We start from the raw sequence: 19,466 nt of genomic DNA on the forward strand, positions 1-19,466 counted from the left end.
GTTTAAATCATAAAATGTTGAAAAGTGTTACTTTTCGAAACAAGTGCTGAAAAGTTCAACTTTTCAGCACCCATTTGAGTGCTGAAAAGTAGAACTTTTCAGCATTTATTTTGAAAAGTGTTGCTATTCGATTCTGTTATTTTTGGTACAGAAAAGTAGGCTATTTCGTCGTTCAAGAATGACAGGAAAAGTAAGTAGTTTCACGACGGAATTGCAAAAATGATTTAAAATTCAGGGGAATGCTTTGTTAACTGATTTCAGCTGATAGCACTTGAATTTCCGTTGAAATTTTGAAGCTTCTTCGTTTTCGTTCGTTTTCGTTTTACGGAGCAAGGTGGGGGACGCGGCCTCAAGTCAGTCCAAGTCCGGTTTCTTGTGGAAAAAAGGGTAGTGGCCGAACTAGTATTGCATACCAAATGAACACCACCGGAAGATATAGGGGATCGGGAGGGGGAAGGTGAAAGAAAATTAGTGTAGGTGTGAGTAGTAAGAACTTGGATGACATTTTTTTTTGGGAGGGTGGTCCAGCCGCACATCGTTGATGTTGAAACCTCTAAACTGGGCCCTCGTCCTGTCACGTCTGTCAGTAGTCTTGTCGTACATTACAACTAGAATCAGATCTGCCAATGAATTAGTACACTTCGACCAAATAAACACTGACGCTGTATGGATCTGACTCTAGAATAAATGCACAGTTGTGTGTTATTCATAAGTCCAACTTATTCAACTATTCATTTAAGTCCAACTATTCATTTGCTAACTACTTTGGATTAAAAATCTAAACTTTAATCTAAAATCCTCTAAACTTAATATTCAATCAAAAACAATAAAAATTTATGAACTGATAGAATCGCGATTTGAAAAAGAAATGACCATTTACGTCAAAAGATCCGTAGTTCCTCGATTCGCAACAATGGTCGATACAACCATAATCCGAAAACCGTTAGTTCAACAGACAGGGTTGTTACGGAAAAGACGAGAAAAAATCCGCGCCAGATCCGCGCCGACCCCAAACCCCAATCCGCGCGAAATCCGCGCCATATAAAAAAACCGCGACAAACATAGAAGAGAGTAACATAATGAATGCAATTTTAAACGAAAAAAGAATAATACAGAAGGCATTTGGATCAGTACCGTTGATCAGTTGTGGATTCATATCCCACCTGTACCAAATGGAACCTTTTTTGCCATTTCTGAAACAATATTAGCATTTTTGCAACACTTGAAATACGTTGCTTTAAAAACGAGTTCAGAAAAAAAATAAATTCGAAGATTTAAAAAAAACTAAAACCATAAAATAAATCACCAAATTATAAAATCAAGGGATTAAGTACTTGATAATTCTCGCCAAAACTTTACTCTGGAAAATCGAAACACGAAATTTCTATTATTTTCTTCTCTAAATTTTTCTAATCCAAAATATGACTCCGAAAATGATCCGAACTAAAAAAATGGCAAAAAAAAATATATAATAATTTGAAAATTTTATGATTTAATAATTAAATAATTAAATAATTAAATAATTTAATAATTCAATAATTTAATAATTTAATAATTTAATAATTTAATAATTTAATGGTTTAATAATTTAATAATTTAATTATTTAATAATAAAATAATTTAATAATAAAATAATTTAATAATTTAATAATTTAATAATTTAATAATTTAATAATTTAATAATTTAATAATTTAATAATTTAATAATTTAATAATTTAATAATTTAATAATTTATAATTTAATAATTTAATAATTTAATAATTTAATAATTTAATAATTTAATAATTTAATAATTTAATAATTTAATAATTTAATAATTTAATAATTTAATAATTTAATAATTTAATAATTTAATAATTTAATAATTTAATAATTTAATAATTTAATAATTTAATAATTTAATAATTTAATAATTTAATAATTTAATAATTTAATAATTTAATAATTTAATAATTTAATAATTTAATAATTTAATAATTTAATAATTTAATAATTTAATAATTTAATAATTTAATAATTTAATAATTTAATAATTTAATAATTTAATAATTTAATAATTTAATAATTTAATAATTTAATAATTTAATAATTTAATAATTTAATAATTTAATAATTTAATAATTTAATAATTTAATAATTTAATAATTTAATAATTTATAATAATTTAATAATTTAATAATTTAATAATTTAATAATTTAATAATTTAATAATTTAATAATTTAATAATTTAATAATTTAATAATTTAATAATTTAATAATTTAATAATTTTATAATTTAATAATTTAATAATTTAATAATTTAATAATTAAATAATTTAATAATTTAATAATTTAATAATTTAATAATTTAATAATTTAATAATTTGATAATTTAATAATTTAATAATTACTAATTTAATAATTTAATAATTTAATAATCAAATAATTTAAAAATTTAATAATTTGATAACTTAAGAACTTTCTTAAAAAAATAAAATTAACAAAAAAAATCAATGGTAATATTTTCGTAATTTTTCAATTTAATAATTCGTTTTTTTACGTTTTTTTTTTTTGAGTCTGTAATGTTTTGACAATTTCAAATTATGAATTCTATTTTTTTTATTATTTGAATATGTAAATTCTGAAATTTCAAATTGTTGAATTCCAGATTTCTTATTTTTTTAAATTTTAACATTACATTTCGCTTTTAGACGGAGATTTTAGCAGATTTCTAAGTGGATTTCGTCATGTTGTGATAATTGGGAGAAGAATCAATTCTACCTGAATCAGAGTGGCAACAATTTTTTTGATTTTTTCAATAAATCAAAAATTTAAAAATTTAAATTTTTATATTTAAAAAAAAATGAAAAATCTACAAAGTTTCATAGCCTAAAATTTTTAAAATTCTGTAATTTTTTCGAATTTTGTTATTTTGATTTTAATAAAATTGGTATTTTTTTGAATTGTTAAGCAGATGTTTTAAAAATAATGAGTTGTAATGTTATGTTAAATTTATATAACAAATCTCAATACATTAAAAAAAAAAAAAAAAAAAATCGCTCCTTGAAGATTAATTCAAAGTTTCGTATTAAGAAAAAATAACAATCAATAATTTTTAGAAGAAAATTTTCTTCATTAACAACTTCTTAGAAATTGATGTTTTCGCACTCAACGAAAAAGATTGAATTTATTTTATTCGTAATAATATTTTCCTTTGTAATTTGAAAGAAATTTTATCGTTCTCAATTATTTTGTTTATCAGAATTGCTATCCGCGCGAAATCCGCGCCTGAGCAAAATTAGCCAGCAAATCCGCGCCAGATCCGCGCGATACGCGCCATCCGCGCCATCCGCGCGATCCGCGCCGTCCGTAACAACCCTGAACAGATCAACGAATTTTGTCCGATATCATTACATTATTGATTGATCGAGACTCTATGGACAATTTGACATAAAAGAATGCCTAGTATTCTACATCAATCAAAGTTTATTGACAGTATTACTCTAACATAACAATTGCAACTAACTTAAACTAAATCGAAACTTCGTGCTCAATCGCTGCCCCCAATGTTCATTAAAAACCCCGTTCGCACGAGCTTCCCAAAATCAGCGCTATAGGTTTCAACTGTCGAGACTGTTAAACCCCACAGAACTGACTCCAAGGAACAGAGTACACTATCCACGCACAAATGGACCTTTACTAACCGATCATTAAACCATCCCAACAAACGCAAAATTATCAAAATGAATATATATATGTTGAGGTTTACAATCAATCAACGAAAGTAATTAATTCCCAGAAGCAAAGAAAACAACAGAAAACAATGTTTAAAAGCTTAACAGGCCCTCGTCTTGTCACGTCCGTCATAAGTCTTGTTTGCTGAAAGTTTAAATGGTTAGTGTTGTTGTTAATCGTATTCAACATGACCATAAAAGGCAGGCCTGTAATACGATTACCTTACTGATTTGTTACTTAGCTTTTAAGAGGACAACCCCGCAACCGCCGTCAGATGTCTTAGATCACCTTCGCCAGTAGATGTCGGAATTGGTCAGTAACGAGTTTGACCTGGTCATCCTTTGACCAGCTCCGCTGATGAGGCTGGGTACCTGCAAATATTAAACAAAGGTGGCGGCAGTATCTTTTTTCTCCTAATTTCTGAGGAACGTAAAACTCATTAGGAAGAATAAACCCTACAAATCTTCTCTAAATAATAATAAAAATAAAACTGAAGCTCATGGTCAAAATAAGTGTGCCTAAACCTAAATGCACTTTTAAATTTCTAAATGGTCTAGCTTAATTCCGCTTAACACCTAACATTTCTAAATTGTCTTTTGAACAAGCAAAAGGCTTAGGTAACAACAGAAAATATTTTTTAAAAACCAAACAGATAAATATTGTAATGTTGAAAATAATTATCCTAAATACTCTAATCATTGATTTCAAAATTGTATGGCAAACAGTAATTTAGACCCTACAATGCCTAGAAGAGGCCTCGATTTCTGTTGTGAGTAGACGCTGGTTTCAGAGTTCATTTTTCAATTTAAAAGGGGTGGGAGACGACTAATTTGCTTCATGAACTCCTAATCGACCCTGGGATCACCTCTTGTGTTTGTCCACTGATCGCTCCTAGCTAGGTGTTTCCTAGACACAGTGTTAGAGGCCCGCTTCGCATGGCAAAAATGTTGGCTGGGGGGAGGGTGATATTATCCAGTGAATTTTATTTTTAAGCCAACATTGCTAACGGCGTTGAGATCTCTACTCATGCCCAGGGCGTTGAAATTTTGAAGCTTCTTGAGTACATTTTTTGCCTCCTGAGTTTTCCGGTCGATTTTGAGGGTGACAAAAGCTTTTAAAAATATTTGCAACAGTCTTATAAATAAAAGAAGAATATTGAAGATCTTTTGTGTAAATCATGTTTGTTTTGTCGATGTTTCATCATTTTCTAGTATTTTGACAATATTTAAAAATTGATATATTCCCTTCAGATGACAACAACAATCATCAGATGATAACAATTTTTTGATAACTTTTGTTCTAAAATTTCTTCAATGTCAACATTGTTGTACAAGACCGATTATAGAGTTATCTACGTGCGCATGTATTGCGTGTACGTACACGAAAAAGATTGAGGTTAAATTTTGTACCGGCCAGCAAAACAAATGGCGTGCTAGTGTGCGTGAGATCGGGCTTAGATAACTCTATTCTGCTCCTTTTTTTATCTGTACAGATTGAACACCCACAAATTCGGAACACTTTTGTGGTAATTTGTCAATAGGAAGCAAAATGCAACTTTTCTGTCGACCCTATTATTTTAGGACCTTTATTTGGACATTCTCTAGCTATTTCACTAGTACAGTACTTGTTCGGTAACTGGGCTGAGAACGTAGTCCAGTCACCGAATGCTGCTCGCTAACTGGGTTGAACGAAAAATAACGAGGGGACCACCGATGCATAATATTTTCATGATGAAATATAAAAATAAAAGTGAATCAAATTTATTAACAATGCTTACTTTTCATATTTCTTTAATTGTAACTTGAAATTAAACAAAAGTTTGAAAAAAGTTTTTTATTGATTGAATATGATTTTTGCATCCATTAACCCCTCGGTCATTTTGGTTTTTTGACGTTTGTCTGCTTCTTAACTGGGCTACCGAGCGCTACCGAGTGGTAAGCGGAAGCAGTCCTAAAAAATGTGTAAATTCGTTTGATGCCATTAAATGCTTCAAAAACGACTTATTCAGACTGTAGTCCCGGTTCACTCTAGTTGAATATATCATATAATTCATGCTGCAATTTGTTCTGAAATCTTCTTTTTTCGCTGCTGTTAAAAACAAATATTTTCATTATCTCGGGTTCAGGTCAGTAAAATTTTATTTTTAACATCAAAAGCCCTTAAAGCCCATAACAAGCAGTTGAAATTCTCTCAGGCGGATAGTGAGTAAATTCAATTCTCTAAAAAAATTATAAAGGACCAAAAGCGGTACGACCTGATTCTAAAAAGTAAAAAGTAAAATGAGGTTAAGAAATCATTTTCGAATGCAAAATGATTTTTAAATAGCTTTGTCCTCAAGAAACCAAGTTAGCGCAAAATTAGTTGGGCTTTAAAACGCCCAACAAGCAGTTTTCTTTTGTGGAGGATGTGGTATTTTTTCTGAACATCCTGATGAATAGTTTCGAAATGCGGAACAATATTTAATAACTTTCCTCGAATTTTAATAAAATTGGCGGAGCAATTACCCTATTTTTCCCAATTTCGCACGCTGATTAAGTCTTGAAAATACATTTTAACGAGATAAAAAAAGTCTCAGTAATAGTTTTAGTTTTTTTTTTTGCACAAACAGAAAATTATAATAGTATAAAAACAATAAAACGTAAAAACAAAAGCCATAGGGAACATAAAAGCTTTAAAAACATTTCTTAACATTGAACAGGTGCTTCATTCGGGCACGAGTCGCCTCTGCTTGGTGGTAACATGGAGTTCAAATTCCATTTTTTCGAACAAAGTTTTTTTTTCTTCAGGACACAAATTGGTTCAAGCTTCGAGTATGTTTGTCTATGATTTGATAAAATTAGCTATTAGAAATCCGGATTAAAGTCGTGGTATAGAAGCAGAAACGTGTAAAAAGTAGATGACAAAAAAAATGTGATGAGAAAAACGTGAGCGATATGGTGAAAATTTTCCTGTTTTGATAAGGAGTTTTAGAACAGCACAAATATTCCAATAGTGGCATGTAAAACAAACACACACAGTAAAATGTACAAAGTATGAAAATCCAGTCTGAATTGTATAAAACATCGACATGATTGTGACAAAACACACGAAACACAGCATTAAACTTACACCCCCTGTTATGTTCCACAACTTTTTCTAACAGCACATTGACGGCGGAACGGCCCGAGGCCCAAGGTAATGCTGCTGCTGTTGATGGCCACCGCGACTCAGCGGACAGAAAAAGAACACTACTAATTGCAACAGCCAAACTACAAACATGAGCCACAACGTGAGCTTCGACCATAACCTTTTTGATTATTTTTTTTTTTTGCAAGAGAAGATAAAGGTAGGAAAGAAATAAATACGGATTACAAAAATAGCTAAAGGGAAATCAAAAGAAATAAGCTACCGCCCAGACTTTTTGATTGTAAATCTCCTGCGTAAATGTCATTCTTGATCCCTGTTCTGTTCGTTTCGTATCTCTTCTAGTCAGTAGTTCTTTGCCTGACTTTTGAAGTCAGACGTTTTTCGTTCAATCTTCTTTACCCTGCATACAATTGCCATAATATTTCTACGGTACCAAATCAGTCAGCTGTTTCCAATCAATAGTTAGTAGAATAGTTACATAAGAACAAGACACATAAATTAGTTAAGTTAGTATTACAGCGTAGCGCTTCCTATTCGGTTAGAATCGTTTTGTTACGTAAGCAAGAATCTACCAGAAGGCGTAAGAAATGCTCCAATCTACATCGACTATAGATCAAATGTGTGTTAGCTATCAACTGCAGCGTAGGTGGTTCAGCGAATCTCTTTGGTAGCAAGCACTCTTTCAGAATCGAGGTTACGTTTAACGTTTAAGTTTGCTGGCACCGCCGCCACCGCCACTAGTACCGGTGCCACCACCAAGCGACTCCACATCCGTAGAAGCAAAGCGCCAAATCCGAACTCCACCGGTACTACGAGTATTTTGTTTTTTTAAGGGGGAAGAAATGTAGAGAGAAGAAAAATTACAGGTACAGTAAGTTCCCGAGGTAGGTGCTCTCTCGAGGGTGATGCGGGATGAACTATGCGCAACCGAATCTGATGCTGGTTCTAAGGAGGGGGAATTTCCGTTCAACCAAAGATCTACCGAAACCGATGACCATAAAACAAGCTTGTTCGATGTTGATGCTAGGGATAGAGATGGGTAGGGGAAGAGGGATACTTACTTGGACGCCGTGAAGACGCGGTTGTCGGCGGTGACGATGTCGTTAATTGACTGGTCCGTCTTCATCTCCGCTAGACTATCACAATTCTTGACATTCCATAGGCGAATAACGCCGCCACGACAGCTAGACAGCAGAGTATCGCCGTAAATGGCCATTCCGGAGACCCAACCTTTGTGGGCGTTGTTGAGCGACTGCTTGAGCTCTCCGGTACGCAGGTCCCATCTTTTGATACCGGAGTCTCTACTCCCAGAGAACAGCTCGGCGTCGACGCCGGTTGCATCTTTTGCCACCGCCAGGGCTTGCACTCCGTCGTAGTGCGGCGGTTCCAGGTTGAGCAGCGGCGGAACCGTTCCTCCGCTCGAGTTAACCTCAAACACCTTGACGTAGTGGTCCTTGGAACCGGTTGCCACCAGATCAGTGTTGTTGGGCCCTTCCCAGGCCGTAAGACACATAACCGCAGCCTGGTGTCCGCCCGAAAGCCTTCCGAGGCAAGAAAACGTCCGCAAGTCCCAAATTCGCACCTTATCCGAAGCGGCCGTGTACAACTTGCCCGAAGCTCCCAACTTCAGCGCCGTGATCGAGCACTCGCCCGGAATCAGATCGGACAGCGAAGCATTCGCCGGAAGAATCGCTCCGGAGGAACTGCAAGGACAACCAGATTTAGTAACAGTTCCCAAAAAACAATTTAAAAAAGTGTCATACCACAGTGTCACCATCGGGCGGATGTTGCTCTCGCGCAGGTCCCACACCTTGATGAAGGCACCCGACGCGGAGAATAGCAGATTGTTGGTCGGGTCGCACTCGACGGCCGCCACCGGACCTAAATGGCCCGTTAGGCAGTGGGGCGTGGAGCCGCTGCGCAGGTCCCACACCTTGACTGTGCGATCTGGAAAGTAAAAAGTTTAAAAATTTAAAGTTGGAGTTGCAAGATCAAGATAAAGATAAATTCAAACATTTTTTTCCTTAACTTATTTTTATTAGGTCCTTTTAGGTGCTGTGACCAGGTTGGGACCGAGGATCAGCAAAACAATATATAATAACAAAAAAAAAACTCCTTAAATTCCATACTTGGAGATCATGTAACTGACAAGGGTTACTTGGTCCAAGCGGGTCTTGCAGGTCTTGAACCTGCCGATGTACTCGGAGAAAATCCCCCACAGCTCAGCCGAACTGTAGAGTACCTCCCCGGCTTCCTTCTCCGTGGCTCCACCGTCTCGGGGGCCACCTTGGCTGCTTCCTGCGGGTCGAGGGCGATCCTTCAATTTTCCGTCCGGAACTGCGCCCGGCAGCGGAGGGAACTCCGCCGGCGTGAACGCCGGAACTGCTGGACTCTGCTTCTCCGCCTTCCTTGCCGGCGGTTTCGATTTCGACACCTGCTGGCGCCTCCGGATGAAGTCCACACGCTTGGGGCAGCTGCGGTCCGTGGCTTCGTGGGCTCCAGAGCAGTTGGCACACCGCTTCGGCTCGGCTTCTTGGACTTTGCACTCGTCCGTCTTGTGGGGACCCCCACAGTTGTTGCACCTCCCCTTGAGGTGACAATTCCTGGTTCCATGACCCAGCTGCAAGCAGTTCCTGCGCTGGGTCACGTTCGGTCGCTTGTTCCAGTAGGCCTCCCACCGGATGTAAAATCTTCTCAAGCGCTTGATTTCACTCAGCTGCTTGAGGCTGGTGTACCCCTTGAGGAACGTAAAAATGTACGGGGTTTCCTCTGACGAGGCGAACTCTCCCTTTCTCTTGATGGCCTGCACTTCCACAGCATCCAGGTTTTGCGATTCCTTGAGGTTCTTCTTGACGAATTCAGGTGAAGCCAAAGAAAGTCCTCGGACGACGACGCGGAGTTGCCGCTCGCTTCGGTTCTCGTGGGTGTAGAACTCCACTTTGTTCGCAATCAAGTGGGCCCGCGCGGTCTCAAAACGCTCCTCGGAGGAACACAGCAATTTGATCCCAAACCAGCCCGGGATCATGTTGACAGCTCCCATACAAACTGAGCGTACCTCTTTTTAGGGGCCCAGTGGGCCTAAGATGGCGGCCTTTGATATCAACTAGCCAATCATTTGAAAATGGCGAATAGTTTTAAATTAATATAGTTTTTGCCTTGTTTCGGTTTAAAACGACAAAATAAGCATTCTGGAATCATTTTCTTGAAAAAAATGTTTAAAGATACGCCACGTTAAAATATTAGTCTCGAACAGTTGAAGGGAGCGTGCCGCGAAAGCCGTCACGAAAAAAAAGTTTCCCATGCCAATTTTTAGTTGCGTTTTTATTGGGCGGACTCCGACGAGGCCCATTTGCCATCTGTCGGTGGATACGCGCAACTCACGAAAACTGTCATGTTAGGGGACGGCTGTCCCAAACGGAGTTAGCTTGTAACTTGGCTTGGTTGTGCACGGCGCCATTACACTCCTCAGCTTGGCGTAGCTCGTATTCTTAACCACCAGAGGTGGTGGTTTCTTGGCCACTGGAACCACTGGAACCGGTGGGACGCTTCCTTTCCCGGCTGGGATACTATTGTTATTGTTGTTGTTGTTGTTCGCCGCCAGCGGGCTGAACTTATTGTTGTTGGGAAGATTCTCCTCTGGGCCATCCCCGACAACGGCTCCGTTGCTAGTCTTCCTCCGCTTCACCGTTCCATTTACGGAACGAAACTCGTCCCCGTCGGAGGATTCTTCCACCTCCATCCGTAAGCACTGTGCCGCGCCACGAAAACAGCAGAAAAAACAACGGCTGTCAGACGTAAACTGAAATTCAAACATTCCGAGACTATAGTTAGGTCCAAATTTAAAGATCTGACCATATATAATCGAAACATTCCTGTAGGTCATTGATTCTCAACCTTGTTCTATCAAATACACTACTCCCCAAGTAGCATTCATAACTTGTCGACTGTTGAATAATAGTTAGACAGCTGTTTTGGATCAACATACGAGAAAAAATGTCAACGTTAGTTAAATATCAGTTTGTTTCACTACTTGTATAACTGACTTATGTAACTCATGAGATGTGTGCCTTACAAGTGTTAAAACACAGTCAACCTTACTCTTTTCCAACTTTTAAACACAACATAGGGAATATGCACTCGCTCCTAACTCCATCCAATTAGCTGATTTTCACTATTAAAACAATTTATTTTGAAACACTTTTGATAGAAACTTACTTGCTCACTTCCTATTGAGCTATTTATCACTTTATTTCACAAAGAAACACTTTTTATGAGCTGTAATTGAACGTCCAAGTGCTGATATGCCAAGATGCTGTTCCCTCATCTGCAATGTTTGACACGAAAACAGTTTGTTGAATAAAAACAATATTGCACTGTTTGTTTCACTGCTTATCCAACATTGTCATGTGACGGCATCTTCTAAAAAATGGGCGTGGCCAACCATTCTACAAATAACCTTAGGTTTTCTCGCTTTGTTACACAAATGTTATCGGAGAATAGATAATATAACTGATGCTCAACATACATATTCAACTTGACATTGCGTGTTGTTAGGTGGGGTAAATTTGTACATGAGGAAGATAGAGTTTCAATTATGTTTTTTCATTGAAGATTACAATAGTTTCGATTGCTGACCGATTAATTTGTAAACATGTCGCTGGTAAAAGCAACAAAAATTATCAGCTTATAGAGTTTATGATAGAGAAAACAACAAATCGAAATCAAACCGATTTTCAATATTACTCCTTGGTACGGTAATCGAAATGGCAGTTGAAACGGTTTGTTATTAAAAAGTTATATAATGGAGTTATAAAAACTGACTTGAAACAAACTTATATAACTTCAATTTCAATGACAACCTTCGTTCTTTAGCTAACAAGACAGACAGCAACCTTCTTATTGACGATTAGGTCAGCTTATTTACTATGAAGCCCCGTGGAGCAATGCGGAAGAGCGCCTGGACCTGCCGTGGAGATAACAACAAGTCGTCGAAGTCGTCGGATCGAATCTTGGGAAAGAGAAAGTTCATCAAAAAAGGAAAATTTAAAAGTTCGCCTTGCAGGGAATTTCACACTAATCACATGCGCGCCATGATTGTTTTTCTTTTTTTTTAATTCAATTTCGAATTATTTCGTTTCGTTTTCGTTTTCGTTTTACGGAGCAAGGTGGGGGACGCGGCCTCAAGTCAGTCCAAGTCCGGTTTCTTGTGGAAAAAAGGGTAGTGGCCGAACTAGTATTGCATACCAAATGAACACCACCGGAAGATATAGGGGATCGGGAGGGGGGAGGTGAAAGAAAATTAGTGTTGATGTGAGTAGTAAGAACTTGGATGATTTGAGCAGTTACGGTAATCTAAGTTTAACACTGAATAAAGAAAATCTGAAATTGTGATTCAAAGTAAGAAGGCCCGGAATAAATTAAATTATTAGTTAATTAAATAAGAAAATGTAACTAATCGGAGATCTATACAAAAGAAACCTATGATGTATTCCAAATTTAAAGGAAATAAAAATACTAGAGAAAAAAAGATGAAAACTAACTGCCGACCTGTCACGTCCGTCAATAGTCTTGTCGTAGGGGGACAGGGGGTAATATGCACCCCCTAAGGGAAAAATGTAATTTCTCAACCATAGCAGCATTTCTGTGAAAACATTTCACTAGATGTTCTTAAACAACTATTATTCTACGTCATCCAAGTGAAAAAAGTCATTACAAACCTCAAATTTGTTTAGAAATAACATATTTCTGAAAACATTTTTGATTCATTTAAAACAACCTTGCGGGGCAATACGCACTACAACATTGGGGCGAAATGCACTACAACAACGGGGCAAAATGCACCACAACAACGGGGCAAAATGCACCGGGTTAAAGCAGTTTTCACTAGTCACCACTAGATGACACCGCTGTTTTTACAAAGGACAATCACAGCGGTGCATATTGCCCCGACCACGCTTTTTGTAGAAAATTGGATGAAAAATACATTTTATGATATTTTTGAACTCATCTATCTATAGAATAATGAAGATTACGACAAAAACTATATTATAGCCCGCCAACCTATCGAACTCCCCTATGGTTAAGTGAGATGGCTTAAGCGCCACTCCCGAAGGAGACCATCCACCTGTTTGTCGGTTTGCCCAGCCGTAGAGACCTCTCGAGGGGGGTTTCAGTAATCCCGTTTCGGGACAGGGAGTTCTGTGGGGGTGTAAAACGCGTCGGAGGTACTCCGACTAGCGTACCAAGACACTACCCAGAGAGGGTAGCTGAAAAAGAAACCGGAAACGGACTGGAGACCTCAGGGCGTGATTCATCACCTGCGACCTTCAACAGTCCACCTGCAACAGTGCAACAGAAAAATAGCCAAATGGTCCAAGGGATTCGGAGCCCTGACTCCAGTAGAAAAATAGAATAAAGTAAACTAGAATGATGGAAAACAAATCTACATTTTATTTAAACGGTCGCGATCAACATGAGTCGACTCTCTCGGTCACCCTAGCATAAGTGTTTGTTTTATAGCTACTGTGTGTTCAAGTGCAGCAGGAAAAACATTTGTAGTGTTTTGTGTTCGTTTATTTACAGTGAGTCATTCATGTCTTCGTACGTACGTTTGTGTTTGCCGGCGATCCTCCCCTCTTCCTTTCCCTGAGATCCTGTTACTTCAACCAAAATCTATCGTGTGTCTTCCTTCTTCTCTCTTCTTCTTCCGGTTTAGGTGTGTGTGCTATGTGCGTTTTATGTATTCATTTTTTGACGTGTCGGAACAATCTCGACGCGCAGCGCCGCGCTACTTAGTTGGTAAGGTTGGTAGCGGGCGAAAAGGTGTGGGCCATGGTCTTACCACTAGTGCATGCTTTACTCACGGTTTGCGTTCGCTGTCGACGATCACGTGGTCGTCTCGATACCTGTTCTGCTGCTGCGGGTCGGTTTCGAAGAAACTCGGTGGTTTGGTCGGTTGGTGTTCTTGCTGCGGACGTCTACGACGTCATCACTCGCTGCTGCTGCTGTTGCTGCTCTCCGGTTAGCACCGGACGGGACTCGAGCACGTGGTTGGTCGCACCTGCGAGGGAACCTCGACGACCTACTTTTGAAGATCTGCTGCTGCTGCTGGTTTCTCGGCTGCTGCCGGTTCGCGTGTCCGCCTTCGAGGCCGGACTTCTCTCCCAAGGGTTAACCTTCACTCACGTGGTTTCCTAACCTTCCAGGTTAGGTTTCAATGGCGGTTGGCGATCGCGATGGCGGTTAATTCAAGGACGCTGCGGTGACGGTTGCTGCTGTCCTGTTACGGCGTAGCCGTACAGTTCCGCTGCCGAGCGCGGTTTGGCGAGCGCTGGCCTTCGGCGGCGTGGGCGTTGCGGCCGGTTCGAAGCGGTAGCTGGTCCCCGGTAGATCGTGGCCGTCTTTGACGAGCGTGGCGGTGTCGCAGAACTGGCACGGGACACGGAATCACGGATTAGCACACGTTAAGCCACGAGGTGGTCGGGTTCCGGACTTACCAGGAATTCTGGAACGCACATGCACGCAGGCTTACACACACGCACACGACACGGCACTAGCACAATCTACTAATCTCGCTAAGCTAGCTAACAGGGAAAGGACAGAGAAACACATTACACTAGAGATAACCTAAAAAGACAAACTCATGGAAAGCTAGAACCTACAATTTAATCACGAGACGCGCACAATCGAGGGCCACTGGTGCCTCTTCCGCGGAACTGATAAAAGTGAACCGTTGGGCGCGTCATCAGAACGCCGAGACTTATGAGAGGCTTCAGTTCCGAATTCCGTTCCCTCTCCCGGTTACCAACCCTGGACAATAGCTTGTCATTCCCCTAGACCGCTTTATCACCTCCACGATCTCATCACCCCCGAACCGCGAAAACGCGAAACTCTTCGCGAGATTCGTGCGGCTGGCTCTCCCCGATCTCCTGTGCTGGCTCACCTAAAGAGCAGAGTTTAAACCACTCGGCCATCTGGTTGAACGGAAAGCTTTTGGGATAACTGGCGCAAAAGGTACTCGGCATTTGAGTGACCAAAGGAATGAGCAAAGGTCACTCAGCAAGAAAGCTCTACTCTGCGGCGTGTACGTTTAATACAGTTTAGGTATTTCTACTTCCCAATCATACCGACTGTACTTTTACTCCATATGTACTCGTTACAATATAAATAAACATTTACAATATCAATCAATGCTTTTTATATTGTCCAAAAATTAAATCGAAAGTTAAATGAAAATTAGATGAAAACACAACATTTTTAAACTTTGCAAATAACTCAAGCTGTTTTCATACTACGAAGCTAAAATTTTGCAAGTATTCTTTTGCAATGTCAAGCTTCCACTTCCCATGATTTTTTCCCTGGAAAATTCATCCTAATAACGAGAAAAGCTGGGAGTGCATTTTGCCCCGGGGGTGCATATTACCCCCTCCCCCCTTACATTACAACTAGAAACAGATCTGCCAATGAAATGTTACACTTCGTTCAAATCAACTAATCATTTAAGTCCAATTATTCATCTACGGAAAACTATCTAACTTTAATCAACAACCTAAACTAAACTGTCTGAAAGTAAATTTAATCTCAAATCCCCGAATGTTTTATTATAACGCCAAATAAGGTAAAGGATCTTGTTTTTAAACCAGTCCTGCCGCTTCCAAAAACCAATAAACATAAATGAACAGTTCATAAGTTGAACACTTGTAATTAAGACGACTATTTCATGCCATTCATTTCATTAGGGCATAGAGCTTTGCAAACAAGAGTGCATCTTTATTATACCTTATGTAAACTGTCATTTGAGTGAAGGAGACACACTCCTGTTCACAAAACCCATGCGCCCTTTTGAAATGTTAGGCTCCATTTGATCGTCAAGGCTCCAGTAGACCCTCGATTCGCAACAATGGTCGATACAACCATAATCCGAAAACCGTTAGTTCAACAGATTAACGAATTTTGTCCGATATCATCGCACTATTGATTGACCGAGACTCTATGGAAATTTTGACATATCAAAATGCTACGTAATAATATTTTTTTTAAATAAATTTCAAAATCTATTCTATCCTACAATGCCTAGAAGAGGCCTCTGTTTCTGTTGTGAGTAAGCGCTGGTTTCAGAGTTCATTTTTCAATTTAAAAGGGGTGGGAGACGACTAATTTGCTTCATGAACTCCTACTCGGCCTTGGGACCACCTCTTAAGACACTGATGGCTCCTAGCTAGGAATTAAACCTAGACACAGCGTCGAGGCCCGCTTCGCATGGCAAAAATGTTGGCTGGGGGGAAGTGATATTATCACGAAATTTTATTTTAAAGCCAACATTGCTAACGGCGTCGAGGTCCTTACTCATGCCCAAGGAATTTCGAATTATTGTAAATAAATCTTGCAGGAACAAGCGTACTATTTTTTATTAGCTTCGTCGTTGATTGAAATTCTAATAGGAAACGTTTGTTTACATGTAAGTTAGTCGACGGTTAGACAGCTGTTTTCTATTTTACTTTCCTTTCCAGTGTGCGCTTTAATTTGACAGCACAGCCGTAAACCACGCCCCCTTTTTTCGTTGAATCTCTTGTTAGATAGCACAGTGTTGTCAAATACATTTGTACAACTTACTCTGATAACTTGCATCTTTTTCTGGCAAGTTATACAACAAAAAAAGTGCGCTTTTTCCAGTTCACAGGAGTTGTAGAACAAGTTGTGATAACGAGGCGGATTGGTTATACAACCAGTTAGGAAATACGTTTATCTGACAAAGTGTGTTGCTTGGGTCTGCATATACATGAAACTCGGCTGTTAACCCCTTTTGTCAAAATCAAGATTAACCCTCTACTGCCCAATTTTTTTTCGAAAATCCCAATTTTCCCATTTTCAAGGAATTTTGAGCAACTTTTGTTCTACAAAAACAACTTCACTTCTCTCGTTTTATGTTATTCTCGTTTTACTTTTAGTATTCTAATTTGCATTTTTGTTTTTGGTAGTAGGTATTTGGCCTATTCTACAACCTCCTGTCCAACAAGTTTCAAAAACTAGATTTTTTCAGCACGAGTCTTACAACGAGGTTCGAGTTGGATAAATACGACGAGCGCTGATAAAATCAAGTTTTGCAACGAGTTCCTTGCAATTTTTTGCCATTGCGAAAATTACCTTTCGAGTGGAGTTATAAGTCAAATGTTTATGTTTTTTTTTTCAATTTCAATGTTCATGTATTTTCAAAACCGCTTAAATAAAAAAAAATGTTGAAAAGTATTAGTTTTTGCAATTCCGTCTTGAAACTTCCTACTTTTCCTGTCATTCTTGCGTGACGAAACAGCCTACTTTTATCTACATACTAAAAATAATAGAATCGAATAGAAACACATTTCAAAACAAATGCTGAAAAGTTCTACTTTTCAGCACTGAAATGGATGCTGAAAAGTTGAACTTTTCAGCACTTGTTTTGAAAAGTAATACTTTTCAACATTTTTTTTATTTAAACGATTTATTGACAAAATACATGAACATTCGACTTATAATTTCACTCAATGGGTGTTTTTCAGAAATGCAAAAAATGTTGTATGGAACTCGTTGCAAACCTTGATTTTTTCAGCACTTGTCGTATTTATCCAACTCGATGAACACGTGCTGAAAAATTCTTCTTTTTGCAACTTGTTGCATAATAGTAGTTTATGCAACAAGTTGCAAAAAGAGGATTTTGTCAGCACGAGTCGTACATTTAACTAACGAGGTTCACCGAGTTGGATAAATACGAAGAGTGCTGAAAAAATCAAGTTTTGCAACGAGTTCCATACAACATTTTTTGCAATTCCAAAAAACACACACTGAGTGAAATTTTATGTCAAATTTTCATGTATTTTGTCAATAAATCGTTTAAATCAATTTTTTTTTTGAAAAGTGTTACTTTTCGAAACAAGTGCTGAAAAGTTCAACTTTTCAGCACCCATTTGAGTGCTGAAAAGTAGAACTTTTCAGCATTTATTTTGAAAAGTGTTGCTATTCGATTCTGTTATTTTTGGTACAGAAAAGTAGGCTATTTCGTCGTTCAAGAATGACAGGAAAAGTAGGGTAGGGTAGTCATCAATGAGACACTTTTGGTTTTCAACTTTCAAAGATTTTTCTCATTTTTTCATCAGCATGTTTTAATGAGCTTTTTGTTGCATTTTCTTTCTTTTAATGTGTTCTAACATTGACCAAAATATGAGATCGATCCGACATCTACAGCCAGAATTATTCAACTGTCTCATTGTAGACGCACTTGGCAGGAACAATGAGACAGCTGGGGAACAATGAGACACACTACGAAAATCAAGATTTTTCTAGTAAAATATCATGTTTTGTATTGTTCCATTGCAGATGACTTGCTTTGAACATTTTCAAGCAATTTTGTAAACATGAAACTTCAAATAACAACAGTTATACTAGAAAGTATTTAAATTTTGTAAAATCCATATAACTTTATATTTTTGGTTAAATGAAGTTCAAACTCACTAAATATGCCAAAATTCACTTCCAATTCATGTTTTGAAAGATTTCCATAGATTTTGAAAAATTTAATGAAGAAAAATCAAAGTGTCTCATTGTTACCCATGGGCTGAAAGGAGTGGGGAACAATGAGACAGTCCTGGATACTGGGTATATTCTAAATTTTGGCCAAACCTAATGAAAGGACATTGTAGCACAACTCAATCCCTATGGAACGTCGAAAGAAATTTGAAGAAATATTATTTTTGGTGTTAATGGCAGTCTACGAGCGAAAAAGTAATTTTTGTCCATAATTTACTTTTACATCCCAGAATCAAACATTTATGAATAACTTTTCAAGGAAGCGTCCATAACCAAAGCCACTATAATGGCAGACGTGTATCCAGTAGACACACCTTTCCCCCAAATATGAGCCTTATTGGTTGAAACTACGACTTGTGAGAGCCATTTTATCATTGTTCCCCGTGTCTCATTGATGACTACTCTACCCTAAGTAGTTTCACGACGGAATTGCAAAAAGTTTGTTTTCAGAATTTTGTTTTGAAAAATAATAATATTCGACACTGACACCAACCTAAAACGTCAAACGTTTCACTGTTAACTGTGTACCGTAAACCGGGGTGGCTTTGTTAGCCTGGGTTACATTGATAGGTTTAAGATTTTTATGTAAAGTGTAAAATACGAATTAAATACTTAAAGAATTGAATGGAATAATACTAAGCATGATAGAAAAGTGCTGAAAGTAGGCGAAATATACTCAATACCATCACTTTGAGCGGTGGTGTCTGAATGATGTTTGGTAATTCGGGGTGTTCCTTACAATTTACTAAAACCAGGTACACAGTTACAGTACAGTTTCTTGTGAACATTTCTGTTTAAGTTTACTTTTACCAATAGTTATTCCTATTTCTTCTACATGTAAATACAAAAAGACCAGTTGTTCCTTTTAATTCCGCTATATATTTTTAATATCTTGACAGATACGTATTTCGTCTACTACATACTTGCAGACTTCATCAGTGTTCTGTTCTCGACTTTAAAAATCTATTCTCCCCTGACTAAAATGCCCTGTTGCATATGCAATTTTTACTTTTTAGCTATATTTTTTTCAGCGTTTCCAGAGGAAGTGTCCTGGCATCATTGGCT

The 19,466-nt window shown here is 37.7% G+C and overlaps 1 protein-coding gene across 13 annotated transcripts in view; it reads right to left on the reverse strand.

Annotated features, from left to right (window-relative positions):
• LOC120424109 (kinesin-like protein KIF21B) overlaps positions 1-19,466 on the reverse strand; it is a 145,211-nt gene that overhangs the window by 48,050 nt on the left and 77,695 nt on the right. Inside the window, exons 13-15 of one of the 13 annotated variants that reach the window (XM_052708754.1) lie at positions 8,606-8,789; positions 7,904-8,545; positions 6,825-7,651 (exon numbers count right to left, since the gene is read on the reverse strand). The exons of 11 other annotated variants lie outside the window; for them this stretch is intronic. In XM_052708754.1, coding sequence (XP_052564714.1) covers positions 7,543-7,651; positions 7,904-8,545; positions 8,606-8,789 — 935 coding nt within the window. In that variant the 3' untranslated portion in view covers positions 6,825-7,542. The remainder of the gene's footprint in view (positions 1-6,824; positions 7,652-7,903; positions 8,546-8,605; positions 8,790-19,466) is intronic. One more of the 13 variants, XM_039588128.2, reaches the window with a different exon arrangement.

The sequence above is a fragment of the Culex pipiens genome, chromosome 2, assembly GCF_016801865.2.
Source record: "Culex pipiens pallens isolate TS chromosome 2, TS_CPP_V2, whole genome shotgun sequence".
Lineage (NCBI taxonomy): Eukaryota > Metazoa > Arthropoda > Insecta > Diptera > Culicidae > Culex > Culex pipiens.